The sequence below is a fragment of the Equus caballus genome, chromosome 7 (genome assembly GCF_041296265.1).
Source record: "Equus caballus isolate H_3958 breed thoroughbred chromosome 7, TB-T2T, whole genome shotgun sequence".
Lineage (NCBI taxonomy): Eukaryota > Metazoa > Chordata > Mammalia > Perissodactyla > Equidae > Equus > Equus caballus.
In genome coordinates, this window is record NC_091690.1 from 546,187 (window position 1) to 562,326 (window position 16,140).

At 64.5% G+C, this 16,140-nt stretch overlaps 2 protein-coding genes across 4 annotated transcripts; one reads left to right on the forward strand and one right to left on the reverse strand.

Moving 5' to 3' along the window:
• Positions 1–3,011: 3,011 nt before the first annotated feature.
• Positions 3,012–9,548, reverse strand: POLR2E (RNA polymerase II, I and III subunit E). Its single transcript, XM_001496263.7, has 8 exons — positions 8,363–9,548; positions 6,824–6,998; positions 5,425–5,540; positions 4,767–4,847; positions 4,146–4,204; positions 3,970–4,048; positions 3,782–3,864; positions 3,012–3,456 (listed from the first exon to the last, which is right to left on the reverse strand). Exons 1-7 carry the CDS (start codon positions 8,417–8,419, stop codon positions 3,799–3,801), a joined length of 633 nt encoding a protein of 210 aa, XP_001496313.1. The 5' UTR covers positions 8,420–9,548; the 3' UTR covers positions 3,012–3,456; positions 3,782–3,798.
• Positions 9,549–13,524: 3,976 nt separating this feature from the next.
• Positions 13,525–15,906, forward strand: GPX4 (glutathione peroxidase 4). 3 transcript variants are annotated; one of them, XM_023644325.2, is made up of 7 exons: positions 13,525–13,789; positions 14,637–14,731; positions 14,820–14,964; positions 15,087–15,238; positions 15,335–15,359; positions 15,520–15,579; positions 15,653–15,906. In XM_023644325.2, exons 1-7 carry the CDS (start codon positions 13,697–13,699, stop codon positions 15,683–15,685), a joined length of 603 nt encoding a protein of 200 aa, XP_023500093.1. In that variant the 5' UTR covers positions 13,525–13,696; the 3' UTR covers positions 15,686–15,906. The 3 variants fall into 3 exon arrangements, with proteins under 3 accessions (XP_023500093.1, XP_023500094.1, XP_023500092.1); XM_023644326.2 differs by having other exon boundaries at positions 13,588–13,789; positions 15,335–15,375; XM_023644324.2 differs by lacking the exon at positions 13,525–13,789 and adding an exon at positions 14,076–14,373.
• Positions 15,907–16,140: the final 234 nt, after the last annotated feature.

Here is a 16,140-nt window from a genome sequence, read left to right on the forward strand (position 1 = left end):
TCACGTGGCCGCGCCGCCCCCTGCAGCAGCTTCCTAAAAAAGAGCTGGAAGGGAGGCCAGCGAAGGACAGCCCAGGGCCGTGTTTTGCAACCTGATGAATGGCGCAGGGCCACGGCCACGGCCACTCCCACCCTCCTGGAGGCAGAGTTGAGTACCTGCAAGAGGGACACCTGCCTACAAAGCCGAAATAGTCACTGTCTGGCCCTTTATAGAAAAAACTTGCTGACCCCTGATCTACATTTTTAAAAAGGTCAGAAGAATTAACAGACCAAACTATTTAACAGATCAGTGCTCAGCCGGACAGCAGCTTCCCACTTACCGGCGTCAGTCAGACAGCAAATGCCATGAGAAGCATCCCATTTGCAGGTGCAAAAGCATCTCCCCGGGGCCTGGCGAGGCCTGCAAACTCGGGGCTCTGGATGCTGTTGGAGACACACCTCATAATTTGCCTAGTCGCCTGGCTTCACAAGGTGGTGCCAGATTCAGGCATGGCTTGACCCAGGCTCACAGCATGTCACAGTGACCTGGGGCTGTGTGAATGCCCAGGCCCTCCTCCTCACCCGACCCGTCCCCCAGGAGGGGGTGCTTCTTGTGGAAGCCCTGAAACAGGTGTCACAGAGCATCCACCCACCCTGAGCCCATCTCGGGGACTTGGACAGGCTGTGTGTGGTGGCATAGGCAGGATCTGGTCCCCAAGCAACAAAGGGGCGAATTCCCAACGGAAAGCCAGGTGCTGCCGGAGGGAGGGGCACGAAGGCTGGGAGGTAAGGGCAAACTCGCTCCACAGAGCTGACTTGAAAGCATGCCGAGGGGTCCAAGGCCCTTCGTACGGGGGCAGGGCAGGTGGGTACCCAGCTCCAGAGCCACAGCAAACCCACCCAAAGCACAAAGAATCTTTGCGGACGTTGACGAGTTGATTCTAGGACTCACTTGCAAAAGCAAACATTCAAGAACAGCCCAATTTTTTTATGGTGGCAAAAGATACATAATATAAACTGACCATCTTAACCGTTTTTCAGGGCACAGCTCGGCGGCATGAAGCACATTCACACGGTTGTGCCACCGTCCCCTCCATCCGTCTCCAGAACTTTCCATCTCCCCAAACTGAAGCTCTGTCCCCAGGAAGCACTGACTCCCACCCCTCCCCCAGCCCCTGGCCCCCCATCCACTTTCTGTCTCTGTGGCTGTGGCTCCTCTGGGGACCTCCTGTGAGTGGACCACACAGTGTGTGTCCCTCTGTGTCTGGCTTATTTTGGCCAAGATGATTTTGGGAACAATGTACACTCATTTGGGGGGAAGGAGAGACTTTTCCTACTGTTAGACACAGTGCCATTTTAAGAAGCTGAGCTGATCCATGAAAAAGAAGAGAATCTCAAAACAGACCCGTCTATCTGGGGGTTTATGTAGCAGTGGGGCCGTTCGGGGGGTGACCAAAGGCCCTGCCAGATGCTCAATGGACGGGTCAAGACCAGTGTCTGCTTGTGGAGATAAAGTCACATAATGCAACGCCCAGAAGTAAAACCCAGGACTTAAGGCCACGTGTAAACAGCAAACCTACAAGCAGACATTTAAGAAACACAAAAAAGGGGAAGAAGTTTTTGGAAACTGTGTATCTGAGGAGGAACTTGCATCAAGAGCATATAAAGAACTCCCACAACTCAGTAATAAAATGACAAGTGACAAATGACCCAGCGAGACAAAGGGCAGACTCTGCACAGACGTTTCTCCAAAGCTGACACGCAAGAGGCCAGTAAGCCGGGAGGTGGCTGGCCGTCACCGTCATCAGGGCGATGAGTCAGGGCTGGCGAGCCGCCAGCTCACGCGCCCAGCGGACCGCAGAGGAACCCGCGGGCAATGCAGAGGAACTGGTCTGTGCATGGCTGCTGGGAGCGCGAAACGGCACCGCTGTGGAAACTATCTGGCAGTTTCTAGAAAGGGCAACCAGTTTCCACACAACCCAGCAATTCTACTGCTGGGCTCACACCCGAGAAAACACACACGCACATCCACACAGAAACGCCTACGTGAGGGCCGGCCCGGTGGCGCAGCGGTTAAGTGCGCAGTTTCTGCTTCTCGGTGGCCCGGGGTTCACCGGTTCGGATCCCGGGTGTGGACATGGCACCGCTTGGCAAGCCATGCTGTGGTAGGCGTCCCACATATAAAGTAGAGGAAGATGGGCACGGATGTTAGCTCAGGGCCAGTCTTCCTCAGCAAAAAGAGGACTGGCAGTAGTTAGCTCAAGGCTAATCTTCCTCAAAAAAAAAAAAAGAAAGAAAGAAACACCTACATGGATGCCCACGGCTGCACGACTCACAACAGCCAGAGTGGACACGACCCCAGCGCCCATCCACGGCTGACGGACCCACACGTGTCTGTCCACACGCTGGAGCACGACGCAGCTGTGAAGGGGAGCAAGGCCCTGACACAGCCACACGTGGACGGACCTGCACACACGACGCTCAGGGAGAGAAGCAGACACAGAAGGACACACGGCGTGTGACCCCATGGACATGAAACGTCCAGAACAGGCAGATCCACAGACAGAGAGCGGGCTCGTGGGGGCGACGGGCTGGGGGGCGACGATGGGTGATGCTGACGGGATGGGGTTGCTTTGCCAGGAGATGGGACATCTGACAGTGACTGTGGTGCTGGGCGCACGACCGCGAGTCAGCTCCCCTGTTGACCTGGCAGCAGAGGCCTGAGCTGTGCCGATGTGAACTCTCTTGACAAAGCGGAGGAAACAAATACGGCGGCTGCTGTACCCGCGCGGGGATGGCCGTCTCACATCGGATACCAAACGGGAAAAGTGGGCAGTTTGACCCCAAACCTCTGTGCAAGAAATGCACCATGACACAAACGAGGGAGCGGGCGTGGAGCACGGCCCGCCCTGTGCTCGGGGAGGGGCCAGGCACAAGCTCCTGGCGCCCGTGGGTGGGACAGGCGCTGGGCAGTGGGCGCCATCCTGCCACCGAGCGAGGCCTGCTGTTCCCCTGTGGTTTCAGACTAGCAAGTTTATTTACTCAAAATACGTTTAATTTTTTAAAACACGCAGCAATCAATCCTAACTGAAAACCCAGATGAGGTTTAATCCCGCCCCCGCTGCCCTCAAGGCTCACACAGACGTGGCAGGGCCGCCTTGAGGGGACACGGCGACGGCAGGGCTGACCAGAGATGGGAGCCAGGGCCCACTCGGGGCGCTCAGAGCGGGGGGAAGGAGCTGGGACTGTTTGCCACCATGCCCTTGGCATCCTGTCCCCTCCGGACGCTCGTCACACGGAATCCGAGGTGGCTCAGCGTCCAGGCGAGGCCACAAGGACCTCAGCTCAGGAAAGGCAACTCCGCCATGGGGTCCAGAGGAGCAGCGGCAAGGCCCTCAGGAGAGCGGGTCCCACAGGGCAGGCGGCCCCCTCGCCCACTGCCGGGCAGGGTGGTCAGGGCGTGTCCGTCTCCCAGGCGCTGGACGAGGGAAGAGGCGGTCACACCTGTCCTGGGAACTGGGCTTGCCCAGACTGGACTCGGGGAGCCTCCAGGCCCCCAGGAGGTGGCCTGAGGGCTGCGGGGGAACCAGGGACGGGAGGGTGTGGGGCACAGGGGAGACCGGGCGGGGAAGCATGGCTGCGCTGGGCTCTCGCTCGGGTCAGCAGCTCAGCGGGGTGGGTACCGCGTGGGGCTCGCACACCAGAAGGAGCGGGAACCTTCCTGCACATGGGCGGGGAGAGACAGACACCCACCCCAGGCCTGGCTGCCCAGGCCCCCCGCCGGGCCTCAGCGTCCGTCTCACCTGGCGGCGGGCGGTGGCTACTGCACCAGCCGGTAGGTGATGTACCTGCCCGCCGTCTCGCTGGGCCGGATGATCTTCACCACCTGCGAGGCGGGAAAGCAGGAGCTGGGGCGCGTCTCCCGGGGCAGGGCGCCGGCTCTGAAGGAGGCTGAGCAGGTCCCCAGGGCCAGAGGGGGTCGGGCTCTCACCTGCCCTCGCTTTATCCCGAAGTAGCGCGCCACGGGGTCTCCGGCCTGGATCCTGGGCAGCTGGTTCTCGCGCAGCTTACTGGACGCAGAGTCAGGGAAAAGGCACTCGGGGCGGGGGACACAAAGTGGGGAGGAGGGAGCAGGAGGGGACGGCCCGGAGGGGCCAGAAAGGATACTACCGGGCCAGCAGCTCCGTCACCTCCTCCTTGGTCATGACGACGTGCTCCGGGACCAGCTGCGAGAGAGCACCCAGGTCTGCGCCAGGCCCGTGTGCCCCACGCGGAGGAGGGGTGCAGGGCGGGCCCGGGGTCGCTTCCTTCGTGTGAAATGTCAGCCCAGGCGCTCAGGGCGTGTGCGGAGTCCCGGCCTGAGTCCCACCCCTCCTGACGCCCCGTGACTGTCACGCAGACGGCCACCAGGAGAATTCCAGGAGCCCTGGGGCTCCCAGGAAGGAGATTCCCAGCCCGCCCAGAGTCCCTGATGCTGCAGACGGGGTGGGAGCCCATGGCAGCGAGTCCCCTGGGGCTGCTGCTCCCGCCCAGGGGCCACAGCCTGAGGCCCCTGCTCTGTGTCCCTCAGCAAAGACCTCTGCACACGCCGGGCGCGCCCAGCTCGGGGCTGTCTCCCCAGAGTCCCGTTCTCCCACAAACCGTGCATCTCTGCCGGCCCCGAACTGGTGAGGGGCTTTGGGGCGGGTGGGTTTCCAGCCTGGGCTCCTTGCTCACCCCCATCTTCCTCAGCCGGCAGTGGGCGGGGCCCGGGGCCCACCCCCCTTCCCCTGGGGTCCAGACGCCCACCTCGTGCTCCGTGATGTTGATGAGCAGCTCCTGCTGCAGAAACTGTTCCAGTATGTACTTGGGGGCCATGTCGACCAGGGACTGCAAGAGACGCACGCGCTCAGCAGGGCCCAGGGGCACACCCTGCCTGCCCCCTGCTGAGTCCCCTGAGACAACCCCACCCACTTCTTCCCCAGAGGCCGCTGGCAGGCGGGGAGCTGAACGTGGCTGCTCTGGTGCCCCAAGACGCCAGGCGTCATAAACGGGGAACACCTGCCCAGTGGACAAGCTGGCCCGCCCTACCACGTGGGGCCCTCAGGCAGCCCCCAGGGGCAGGGGGACAAAGGTGTTGGCCACTCCTCCATCCCAACCACCAGCCTCTGCTCAGGCCTGGCCAACACCCAGACAGGGGGCGCAGGGCCCACCCTGGGGGACACCCCATCCTGCCCACTCAGACAGCAGCTCCCTCTCAGATCCTGAGCTCCCGGAGCTGCACCCCAGGAGCAGGCGGGCACAGCGTCCCCTCCAGCAGCCGAAGGTGACACGGCATCCAGCTGCGGCAGTGCCCACACCGGGTGCGCCCGAGAAGGGGAAGGGAAGCGAGGCGCGTGGGTCAGGGCAGAACGGGAAGCGGTCGGGCTCGGAGCATGCCCGGGCGCCCGGGCCGTGGAGGGCCCACCTGCTTGGCGGAGGGCGTCATGCCCTGCTGCACCACGATGAGGGCCCGGGTGATGTTCTCCTCCTGCATGCGCTGGCAGTACACCTTGATGGTCTTGATGCCCACCTTGGGCTCCTCTGGGGACACAGCAGAGCTGGTCTCACGGCGAGGCCCCTCGAGCCCTCGGGCCCATGCCAAGGCCGTTCCCCCTCTCTGGGGCCTCAGTTTCCCCATGTACAAAATGAGACTTGAGTCGCTGTTTCCCAGAACAGGGAGCTGCCTGGGGAGCTGAGAGGCGCCAGCACCAGGCCCTCCAGGACCCTCTCTGGGAGTGGGATCCAGGTCTCGGTTGGTCCTGAGTTTTGGCAACCCCAGATAAAGCAGCTTCTTTAGTCTGGGAGCCCGTGAGATGCGTTGCTGGGGAGTCAGAAGTGTGAGGACCTCAGGTCAGCTGACCCAGAGAGCGTGGTCCCGGCATGGAAACGGGGCCCATCCCCCCACCACCAGGGGTGGGAGCCCTCGCACTCTCGGCAGCACACTGGGCCTGGGGCCTTGTCCCTCGAGAACCACTGGACCTCATGAGCCCAGCAGGTCAGTGCCCAGGCAGCGGCCACCAGGATCTGATGGGGATCCCAAGCCGGGCCTTCATCCTGGTGCTACGTCTCACTCCACTGACGGGCAGTGTCTGGGGCCAGGCTGTGTCCCCAACCCCCACGTGGAGTCCTAACCCCGGGACCTCAAGCTGCAACTGCACCTGGAGGGCAGGCCTTCAAAGAGGTGACTATCCTAACAGGGGGTCACGAAGGCGGGCCCTGATCCAACTGACTGGGGTCCTTTATGAGGAGAAAACGAGGACACAGACACACAGAGGGATGAACACGGGAGGAGTGGGAGGAGGCAGCTGTCCACACGGAGGGACAGAGGCCTGGGGGGAACCAGCCCTGCCAACACCTGGAGCCCCGGCCTCCAGCACCAGAGACGTTAAGGTCCGGCGTCTGAGCCCCAGCCTGCAGCGTTTCCTTACAGCAGCCGAGCAAACCGACTGGGAAGGAGCCTCAGCCTGCCCCGTGGCACATCTGAGCGCAGGGGCGCCCCAACGTCAGGAGGGGCTGGCAGCCCAGCAGGGAGGCCTATGATAATCCTGCTCGGAGAAATGTCCGAGGAAGAGAGGACAAGGAAGGGGACGAGCAGAGAGAAGCTAGACAAGGCACGGAGAGGGGTCAGAGGTCAATGGCATCGCCCACAGTCAGGAGGGCGAGGGGGGTTTCTTCCCAGGGCGGGCAGAAGGACGAGGCCCGGTATAGACTCTGGGCCACACAGCAGGCGGCTGTCACACGCAGATCGAGCAGGCCCTCAGACAGCGCCACCAGACCGTGACCCCTCGGGGACACACAGCCGGGAGGACCAGCCAGGCCCTCACCCGGGAAGAAGACGAACATCTGGTCGGTGGGGTCGTCATTGTGGGCCACCAGCACGGTGAGGTCCGTGCGCCGCGGCCGCCCTTCACTCGGCTTGTCCCCGAACTGGGCCTTGAACTCCTCCAGCGTCTGGTCCAGCTCGTCCTGCGTCACCAGGTAGCCACGGTCGTGGCACAGCTGCAGGCAGACAGAGCCAGGTGACCCAGGGTGGCGGGGGCACCAGGGCAAGATCTGGGGCCGGACGGGGCTGCTGCAGAGGACCGTGTGGGGCGCTGGGGCCTGGTGCAGGCGGTGTGTGTAGAGGCCCGAGGAGAGGACGGCACAAGTGGACACAGACACCGGGCGCACCCCAGAGAGCCCCACCTGCTCCAGGGAACCAGCGGCCATGCCTGTTGTCATCCTATCCCCAGCCTGACAGGGGGCTGTGACTGGGGTGCAGCGGGACAGCTGGGACTTGAGGGGGAGCCCTGGGGTCCAGGGTAGATGGAGACAGCTGGGCGGGAAGGGGCTGCTGGGTGGGCCGGGTGACTCTAGTCCATAAAGTGGGGGACGGCCTGAGAGCCGGTGCTCAGAAACCGGGGCTCTTTGCGTGGGGTCGACGAGAAGAGGACAGAAACGCCTCCCGCCCTGTCTCCCCCGAAGTCCCCACAGCCCGATTCTCCCTCCTGAGCCCTCACGTCTGCTCTCTCAGGGCCCCTAACACCATCAGCCTGAAGCACAGCCGTTTTGGTCTGTTTTCAAGGTCACTTTGCAAAGCGGGGGAGAGGCTGGGGGCAGCTGCCCCGGCTCAGTCCCCACAGCCCTGCGAGGCTGGGTGGTCCTGGTCGAGGCCCACGCCTCGGGGGGGTAGGGGTGGGGGCCTCTGGGGATCACACTGGTCCCCTCCCAGGGGCGGCTTAATGCACGTGGCACAGCGACTGCTTAGCCAGCCTGCCATGGTCACTCCACCCCAGCCAGCCCCGGAAACTCCAAGTTGGCGGAAGAGGCGCAGAAATAGCCACCAGACCGAAAGGTCAGAGAGGGACGTCCTCGCTGGACGGCAGGTCAGGCCAGCTGACCGGGTGCCTTCCAAGCCCACGATTCTGGGGTTCTGTGTTGCGCACGCGGGGTGGCCCCGCCTTCCAGAAATATAAACAAGAGGGAGACCCAGGGTCTGCCGTCTCGAGGGAGACCACGACCCAGAGACAGAGTCAGCATCCCGGGCAGACCCCGCCCCCGGGGCCGGTCGGACTCTGGCCTTGGACTCTGGTCTCGGCCGCCGGCCCGCGGGGTCCCCCGTCCCCGCAGACACCGCCCCCGGAGCCGCCCGGACTCTGGCCTCGGCCGCTGGTCCCCCAGTCCCCGCCCCGCCTTGGCCCGGGGACTCCGCCTTGGCCGACCCCTCGGCTCCAGCCGCCCGGGCGGCGCGGACAGGCTCGTTCCCCACGCCGGGCCGTGCGCTCGCCGCCCGCCCCCCGGACCGCCGCGCGCCCACCTCGCGTGGCCCAGCGAGGCCCGCCCTCCCCGCGTCCGCCTAGCGGGGCGCCCCACGCGCCGCTCACCTGCATGATGGTCTTGCGGATCTTCCACAGCCGGTAAGTCTCCTCCTCGTCGTCCATGGCTGCCGCCGCCGCTCGCGCCCACTGCGCCTGCGCCCGGCAGGACCGGCGCCCACTGCGCCTGCGCCGAGCTCCGGTCAGGCCCCCACCTCATCCGCCCAGTGCAGGGCTGTCGCCAGCGAACGCCTGACTGCAGCGACCTTCGAGCCCGGCAGCGCCAAGGGCAGCCCGAGCCTTCTGAGAGCGGCGGTTGGCTGCGCGAGAGGCGTGCGAACGGCACCGTCCCCAGGCACATCAGAAGTTCTCGCGAGGCGTTGACCGCAACGCCTCTCGGGAGTTGTAGTTTCCTCTCAACGTCCGCCTGGGGCGGCGGTTTAGAATCCCAACAGGCAGAAGTGAGGTGTGCGCGGGAAAACTGAGGCCTGCAGGGGGCAGGGGTCTGCTCACCTCTCAGAGACGGTCGGGCGGCCTAGGAGGCGCTCTATAAACATGGGTGCATTCCAACTGTAGGGCGGCTCTCTCAGTTGGCTCTTGGCCACGTGCAACTGAATGCCCCTGAGCCTCAGTTTCCCGTCTGCACAATGGAATTAATAAAGTGTCCCCACTGTAGAGGGTCTGCTGAGAATCTAAAGGGACAGTCGTGCTTGGGAGGAGCTTGGCCTAGCTCCTGGTGCTTATTAAGTGCTCCCACCTCGGTCGTCCCCTGTCCGGTCTGCAGAGCGCCCCCCACCCCACCCCAGACTGTGCCTGTCTCATCATAAATAAGTTATAAAGTATGTTAGAAGGTGACAGTGCTGTGAAAGAACAGACAGAGCAGGACAGGAGCTGGGAGCTTTGCAGTCTCAAGTGGGATGGTCAGGGACGGCAGGGAGGGGAGAGTCCAGCAAAAGCCCACAGGAGGAGAGGGAGGGAGGCCTGGGGACGTCTGGAGGGAGGTGTGTCAGGCAGAGGAGGCAGCCCATGCAAAGGCCCTGAGGCTGGACCTCGCCTGGTGAGTTGGCAGTGTGGGGGAGGAGTAGAGAGGAGGTCAGGGGTGACCCCGGGCAGATCCCAGGAGGCGTCCTTGGCCGGGTTCAAAAGTTGCGTTTTCTTTTTCAGCCGTCGTCAGCATTTCAGCAGGGCAGAGGCAGAGAGACAGGGAGGGGCTGAGGATGAGGAGCGCGTCCTGGCCAGAGATGGGGGTGGCTCCGACTAGGGTGGGGTGAGCGGTGGGCAGGTTCCGGGAATTCTGAAGGCAGTGCCCACAGGATGTGCAGGTGGACGGGACGTGGAGATGAGAGAGGGAGAGACAGAAGAGGCAGGGTGGAGCTGCCCTGACAGGGTGGGGTGATTCTGGAGGGGTAGGTGCAGGGGGCAGATGCGGAGGGGGTCTTGGATGCGGTGAGCTTGGGGCTCGGTGGGACCCCAAGAGGAGATGGGAGGAGGCGGGGGGATACGAGTCTGGAATTCAGGGTGAGGCTGGAGCGGAGGGCGACACGCAGTGGAGATGGGCCCCAGAGCCCGGAGCTGCTCACTGACAGCCGGAAGTAGGGGAGGAAGCAGCAGACGCTGAGGGTCTCCCTGCCCCACTGCCCCGTACAACGGGGACAGGAAGAGCCTCCACTGGCTCCCAAGCGCACCTCTGGCACCGGTCCTTATGTAGACAAAGAGCAGGAGGATGGCAGGTGTCCGGACCAGGGGAAGAAGGCGTCTGCAGGGAGAGGAGGGAGGGAGGCACTGGCAAAGCCACCGTGGGATGAGTCAGGCAGGCCTGAGGATTGGGACACTCGTGCCGAGCAGACACCGCTGGTGACCACGAGGAGGGCAGATCCAAGGAGGGGGCCTGGCTGGGGCGGTTTCCGGGAGGAAAGGAGTGAGAGATGTGGACATGGATTCGAAGGGGAGCAGAGGGGCTGACGTTGGAGAGGTTGGGGAGGGAGACAGTCAGGAGTGGGTTTCAAGACAGAGAAAGAGGGGCCGGCCCCGGGGCTGAGTGGTTAAGTTTGAGCTCCCCTTCGGCAGCCCGGGGTTTCACCAGTGTGGATCCTGGCACGGACGTGGCACTGCTCATCAGGCCACGCTGAGGCGGCGTCCCACACAGCAGAGCCAGAAGGACCTACAGCTAGGATATACAACTATGTACTGGGGGGCTCTGGCGAGAACAAGAAGGAGAACAAAAAAATTGACAACAGATGTTAGCTCAGGGCCAACCTTTAAAAAAAAAGAAAGGGCGTCTAGGTTGCTGGAATGACTCGCAAATCTGGGCAGCAGGCAGGGGGCGAACTCTTGGGGCCTCAAAGGGGCGAGTGAGCCTGGGCCCAAGGAGAGGCAGCTGGATGGCAACAGGGGGAGGGCCCGGTGGGCAGCAGGTGGCCGCAGCTGGGGGGCATGTGGGTGTGAGGTCGTCTCATGGCTCCTCAGGGCAGGGGAGAGAGAAGAGGGAGGGATCATGGGGAGCAGGTGGGCCTCGGGACCCCCAGAGGCTGGCAGGGCCCAGCTGTTACCCGGCCCACCGACCCCATAAGATGTTAACCGCAACCGTGCTCCGGGGAGAGAGTTCAATTGGTAACCCGACTGCAATGCCAGTGGTTCAGAGTCCTGCCGGTGACTGGGTGGCCTCAGCACCAGGACAAGGAGTGGCATCCTGTTCCTTTGCACCCCTCACTATGCGGCCCTGGCAGAGCTGGAGGCCCAGGAGTCAGGCTACCGCCCGCACACTCATGGGGGGGAGTGTAAAATGGCCCAGCCACCCGGTGAAAAACACTCTGGCAGCTCCTCAAACAGCTAAACACAGAGTCACCACGTGACCCAGCAATGTGATTCCTAGGTGCAAACCCAGGAGAGATGAAAACACACGCCCACACAAAAACTGGTGTTAAAGGGGAAACGGTGGAAACAACCCAACTGTCAGGCGAAGGAATAAACAAAATACCAAAATACTGTCCACCCACACACGTGTCCCCCCACATGCTGGAGTATGAGGCAGCCTGAAGAGGAGTGAGGCCCTGACACGGCCGCAGGGGGATGGACCCGAACACACGACACTCAGGGAGAGAAGCAGACACAGAAGGACACACGGCGTGTGATCCCATTGACGGGAAACATCCAGAACAGGCCGATCCACAGACAGAGAGCGGGCTCGTGGGGGCCAGGGGCTGGGGAGGCGGTGGGGGTGATGCTGATGGGGACGGGGCTACTTTTGGGGTGATGAGAATGTTCTGGAATTAGATAGAGGTGATGGTCACGCAACAGTATAAATATATTAAAAACCACTGAAACGTATGCTTTAACGTGGTTAAAATGGTGAATTTTATGTTACATGAATTTTATCTCCATTAAAAACAATTTTTGGGGGGCCGGCCTGGTGGCGCAGCGGTTAAGTGCACACCTTCCACTTCGGCAGCCCGGGGTTTGCCAGTTCAGATCCCGGGTGTGGACATGGCCCCACTTGGCAAAAGCCATGCTGTGGCAGGTATCCCACATATAAAGTAGAGGAATGTGGGCACAGATTTTAGCTCAGGGCCAGTCTTCCTCAGCAAAAAGAGAAGGATTGGCAGTAGTTAGCTCAGGGCTAATCTTCCTCAAAAAAACAAACAATTTTTTTAAAAGAAGAAATCAGGCCACAGGACGGGCCCTGTCCGGTCCTTCTCGGAACTGGTGGACACTCTGGAAAGGCCTCTGGCTGGTGGGCAGAAAAGCTGTGAAGCCCCCAGCACACAGGTGGCACAGCCCAGGGGCAGCCCCTCACCGCGGCCGGCTGTTCCGCCCTGCCAGCTCCTCCTTTCCTCCTCTGCCCTTATCCTAACTGGCACAGTCACCAACGGGGTGACACCTCTTGCTCCATCACTCCCCCTTGGTGAGCTCCACGGGGGCGTCGCCCCGAGCTGTTTTTCTGGCAGGCCTGAAAGAAAAAAACGTGTCCGGGCCATCTTCAAGACAAAGTCATAGGTCACCGTGAACCAAACGGCAGACAGCTGAGGCTTCCCGAGGGCCGGACAGGCTGGCCAGCGTGGCCCCGACACTCAGTGCCGCCAGGAGCAGGAAAGGCAGCGGGGTTCCCTGAGAAGGGAGGCAGCCCAGCTGAGACAATGGGGGCTCCCCACCAAGAGGTGGGACCAAGAGGTGGGGCCCCGAGAACTCGGCCTCTGGCGGCCAGGCTGGAGAGAAGGAGCCACACAAAGGCCATTGTGCAAGACGGGGAATGTGGCAATCTGGCCCTGGGGATCCTGGCTCAGTCGCCTTTATCCCACACTCCGCCAGCTCTGCCCTGTGGCAGGCCTGGCTCAGGGGCAGAGGGAGAGGGCTCACTGGCCCCCACAAACAACAGACAGCCCTGCCCCCATGGCCTCTGGAGAAGTGTTCAAGGCAGGAAGGGAGGGGATAAGATGTTGACAGCAGCGCAAAAGCAGAAACCACGGGCTTGTCCGCAAGTCAACCTCCAGGACCAGGAGGGGCGGGGGCAGCCAGGCCCGCGGCGGAATCCCATGAGTCAGTTCCCAGGAATGAGGGGGCCCTTTTGTCCGCACCGCTCTGAGCCTTGAGTGAAAATAAGCAAGTTTCTAGCCGAGACGTCGAGCCCCACGCGGTGCACCGTGCGCGGCCGGGAGGTTAGAAGTGGAAAGAAATCCCCGTGGGTCTGTGTTTCGCTGTAAGCACACACCTGTGCGTCCCTGGTGCCACCTGCGGGGGGCGGGGCCCCGAGGTGCTCGGTTACCGCATCTGCTTCCATGACCCCAGGACGCACGTGTCACCTGCAACAGCAGCTGGAGCCACGGCGCCCAGGACGGTGGCGCTCCCGCCACCGCGCACCAAGGGCGGGCACTGCGGCAGGAGCCTCCGCCCGGGCTCTCGCCGGGGTGACCCCCAGACCCAGCGGGGGCCCCCCCTCGCAGCGACACCGAAGCTGCGACAGGCGGGGGTCCCCACCCCCCAGTTTGACTTTATTTACACTCCAGAGGAAACCCGTAGTTTTCAGTGAGCTGGGGGTAGTTTTCTGCGAGCTCGCCCCACTTCCACCTCCGCGCGTCCCGCGGCGCCGCAGTGAACCACGCGGCTAAATGTCCGCGCGACGCAGCCCCGCGCCGCCTGCGTAGACACAGCCCCCCGTTCCTCCCCGCCCCCTTGGCGCGCTTGCGCAGTCCGCCCCAGCAACAAAGCCCCCTCCCGGCCCCGCCCCCTCCCGCCTCACTCCGGCCTCCCATTGGCTGGCGCCGCCACGCGCCCGCCCCGCCGACGCGGCCGACCAATGAGAGCGAGGGTGGGCGTGGCCGAGGGCGGGGAGGTGAGGCCCGCCGGCGCGCGTCCATTGGCCGGCTCGGCGAGGGGAGGAGCCGCTGCGTCCGGCCACCCGCCGCCGCGATGAGCCTGAGCCGCCTGAGCCGCCTGAGCCGCCTGCTGAAGCCGGCGCTGCTGTGCGGGGTCCTGGCGGCGCCCGGTGTGGCCGGCGCCATGGTGAGCGCGGCGCCGCGGCCGGACCGAGGGCCGTTGGGGCGGGCGCGAGGCTCCCCGGCGGGGGCCGCAGTGACCTGGGCGGGGGGCGTCCGGCGGGGGCGCGCGGGGGGCGGTCACCGCGGGTCGTGGGCGGGGGCGGGGCCGGGTCAGGGTCGGGACCCCGCGGGGCACCCTCCGCCCTGGGCCGGGCGAGCGGGGCTCCGACCGGCTGGAGCCCGGGGTCGCGCGCACGGGCGCCCGCCCCTCCCCCGCCGCGCGCCCCGGGGCCTGCGTGATGCGTCACAGACGGCGGTCCGGCGCCCTGGCTACGACCCTTGTCCCCAGGGCGCGGCCCTCGGCGGGCACAGCGAGGCCGGCGGCAAGTGGGCATGGCCCGCGCAGCCGCCGGGTCCCCGGGTCGCCGCAGGCAGCGGCACCGGTTGCCCGGCAGGCGGCGGCGCCGAGTCTCCCGGAGGAGGCAGGCTCCGGGGTGCCGGCGCAGGAGGGCGCGCCCCCGGCGGCGGAGGGAGCCCTGCCCCGCGAGCCCCGGGTCGATGGAGTTCCCGGCCTCGGAGAGCAGCTGCAGCGCCGACTCCCGGGACCCGGTGCGCGCGGGGTCCCCGCCCCCGCCGGCGGGATGGGCCTCCGCGTCTCCGCTCGGGTGCGCCCCGCGGCGCAGGGGGCTGGGCGCCTTTGAGGAGGAGGATCTCTCGCTTTCTTTGCCCCGAGGCCTGATTTTTCTTCGCGCGGATCCGCTTGGCATCTGTTCTTCCTTTGAGGAGCCGGGCTGGGCGAGCGGGCCGGGTGGCGCGGGGCCCCGTGCGCGCCCCGAGGTCGGCCGGCCGCTCAGCGCGCCCTTGCCTTGCAGTGTGCGTCCCGCGACGACTGGCGCTGTGCGCGCTCCATGCACGAGTTTTCAGCCAAGGACATCGACGGGCACATGGTTAACCTGGACAAGTACCGGTGGGCACCCGCCGGCCTTGGGGGGGAGGCCGGGGGTCTGGGAGGCGGGTGGACCTGACTTCGCCTGACCGCCCCATCCCGCGTCCAGGGGCTTCGTGTGCATCGTCACCAACGTGGCCTCTCAATGAGGCAAAACCGACGTAAACTATACTCAGTTTGTCGACCTGCACGCCCGATACGCTGAGTGCGGTTTACGCATCCTGGCCTTCCCCTGCAACCAGTTCGGGAGGCAGGTGCGTGGCGGGCCCGGGGTCCCTAGGTGTCCCTGGGTGGGGCGTTGGGGGAGAGAGTCCGGGTACCTCCGTGGAAGCGGGGACCCCATGTCCACTCGCCCCCGCACCCCTGCTCGCCCCAGGAGCCAGGGAGCAACGCGGAAATCAAAGAGTTCGCCGCGGGCTACAACGTCAAATTCGATATGTTCAGCAAGATCTGCGTGAACGGGGACGACGCGCACCCGCTGTGGAAGTGGATGAAGGCCCAGCCCAAGGGGCGGGGCATGCTGGGAAAGTGAGTGGGCGGGGGGCGGGGCAGGGTGGGTCTCGGGGGCCCATGGGGGTCCGTACCCGCCATGGGATTTCTCGTGACCTCACTCTTCTCCCGTAGCGCCATCAAGTGGAACTTCACCAAGGTAAGAGGGGCGGGGGGTGGTGTACAGGCCAGGACTGTCCCGCGGCCACCCGGCCTGGCCCAAATGGGGCAGCGGGAGCGGGGCGCCTGGCTTGCCCGGGGCCCTCTTGCAGGGGGTCCCCCGCGGTGGCCTCGCGCCCTGACGCCGCGTCCCCGGACAGTTCCTCATCGACAAGAACGGCTGCGTGGTGAAGCGCTACGGCCCCATGGAGGAGCCCCTGGTAGGTGCCCTTCCGGGGGGCGCGCGGGGGCGGGGCGCGCGGGGAGGCCCCCCTGATGCCTCTCCCCCCGCAGGTCATAGAGAAGGACCTGCCCTGCTACCTCTAGCTCCACAAGGCTGTGTCCCCCCGCCGAGCCCACCGCCCGCGCCCCCCGGAGCCTTCCACCCGGCACCCATGACGGTCGGCCTGAAAACCAGCGCGCTGGTGGGACCGACCCGAGAACCGGCGTGCACCTGCCGGAGGAAGGTCCCGCGGCCTGGCTCGGCTGCGGCTCGGCGCCCCCTCTCCGCCCCAGCTGCCTTGTGAGAATAAAATATACAGATTGGCCTGCTGGCTGCTCCTGCCTCTCTGGAGGAAGGGCGGGGTGCCTTTTGCCCCGGGTCTCTCTTTGCTCAGGGCCTCTGTCTCCTGATCCGTAATATCTTGGAGGCCGTAATCCTCATGACTGACTGCTGCTCCAGGCTCAGAGACTTAACCCCTTAGGAGGCAGCTGTTTGGGGCCTGCCTGGGGCCTCAGCCTTCCCCCGCGCACAGAGATGGGGAGGTCAGGGGACTGAGGCC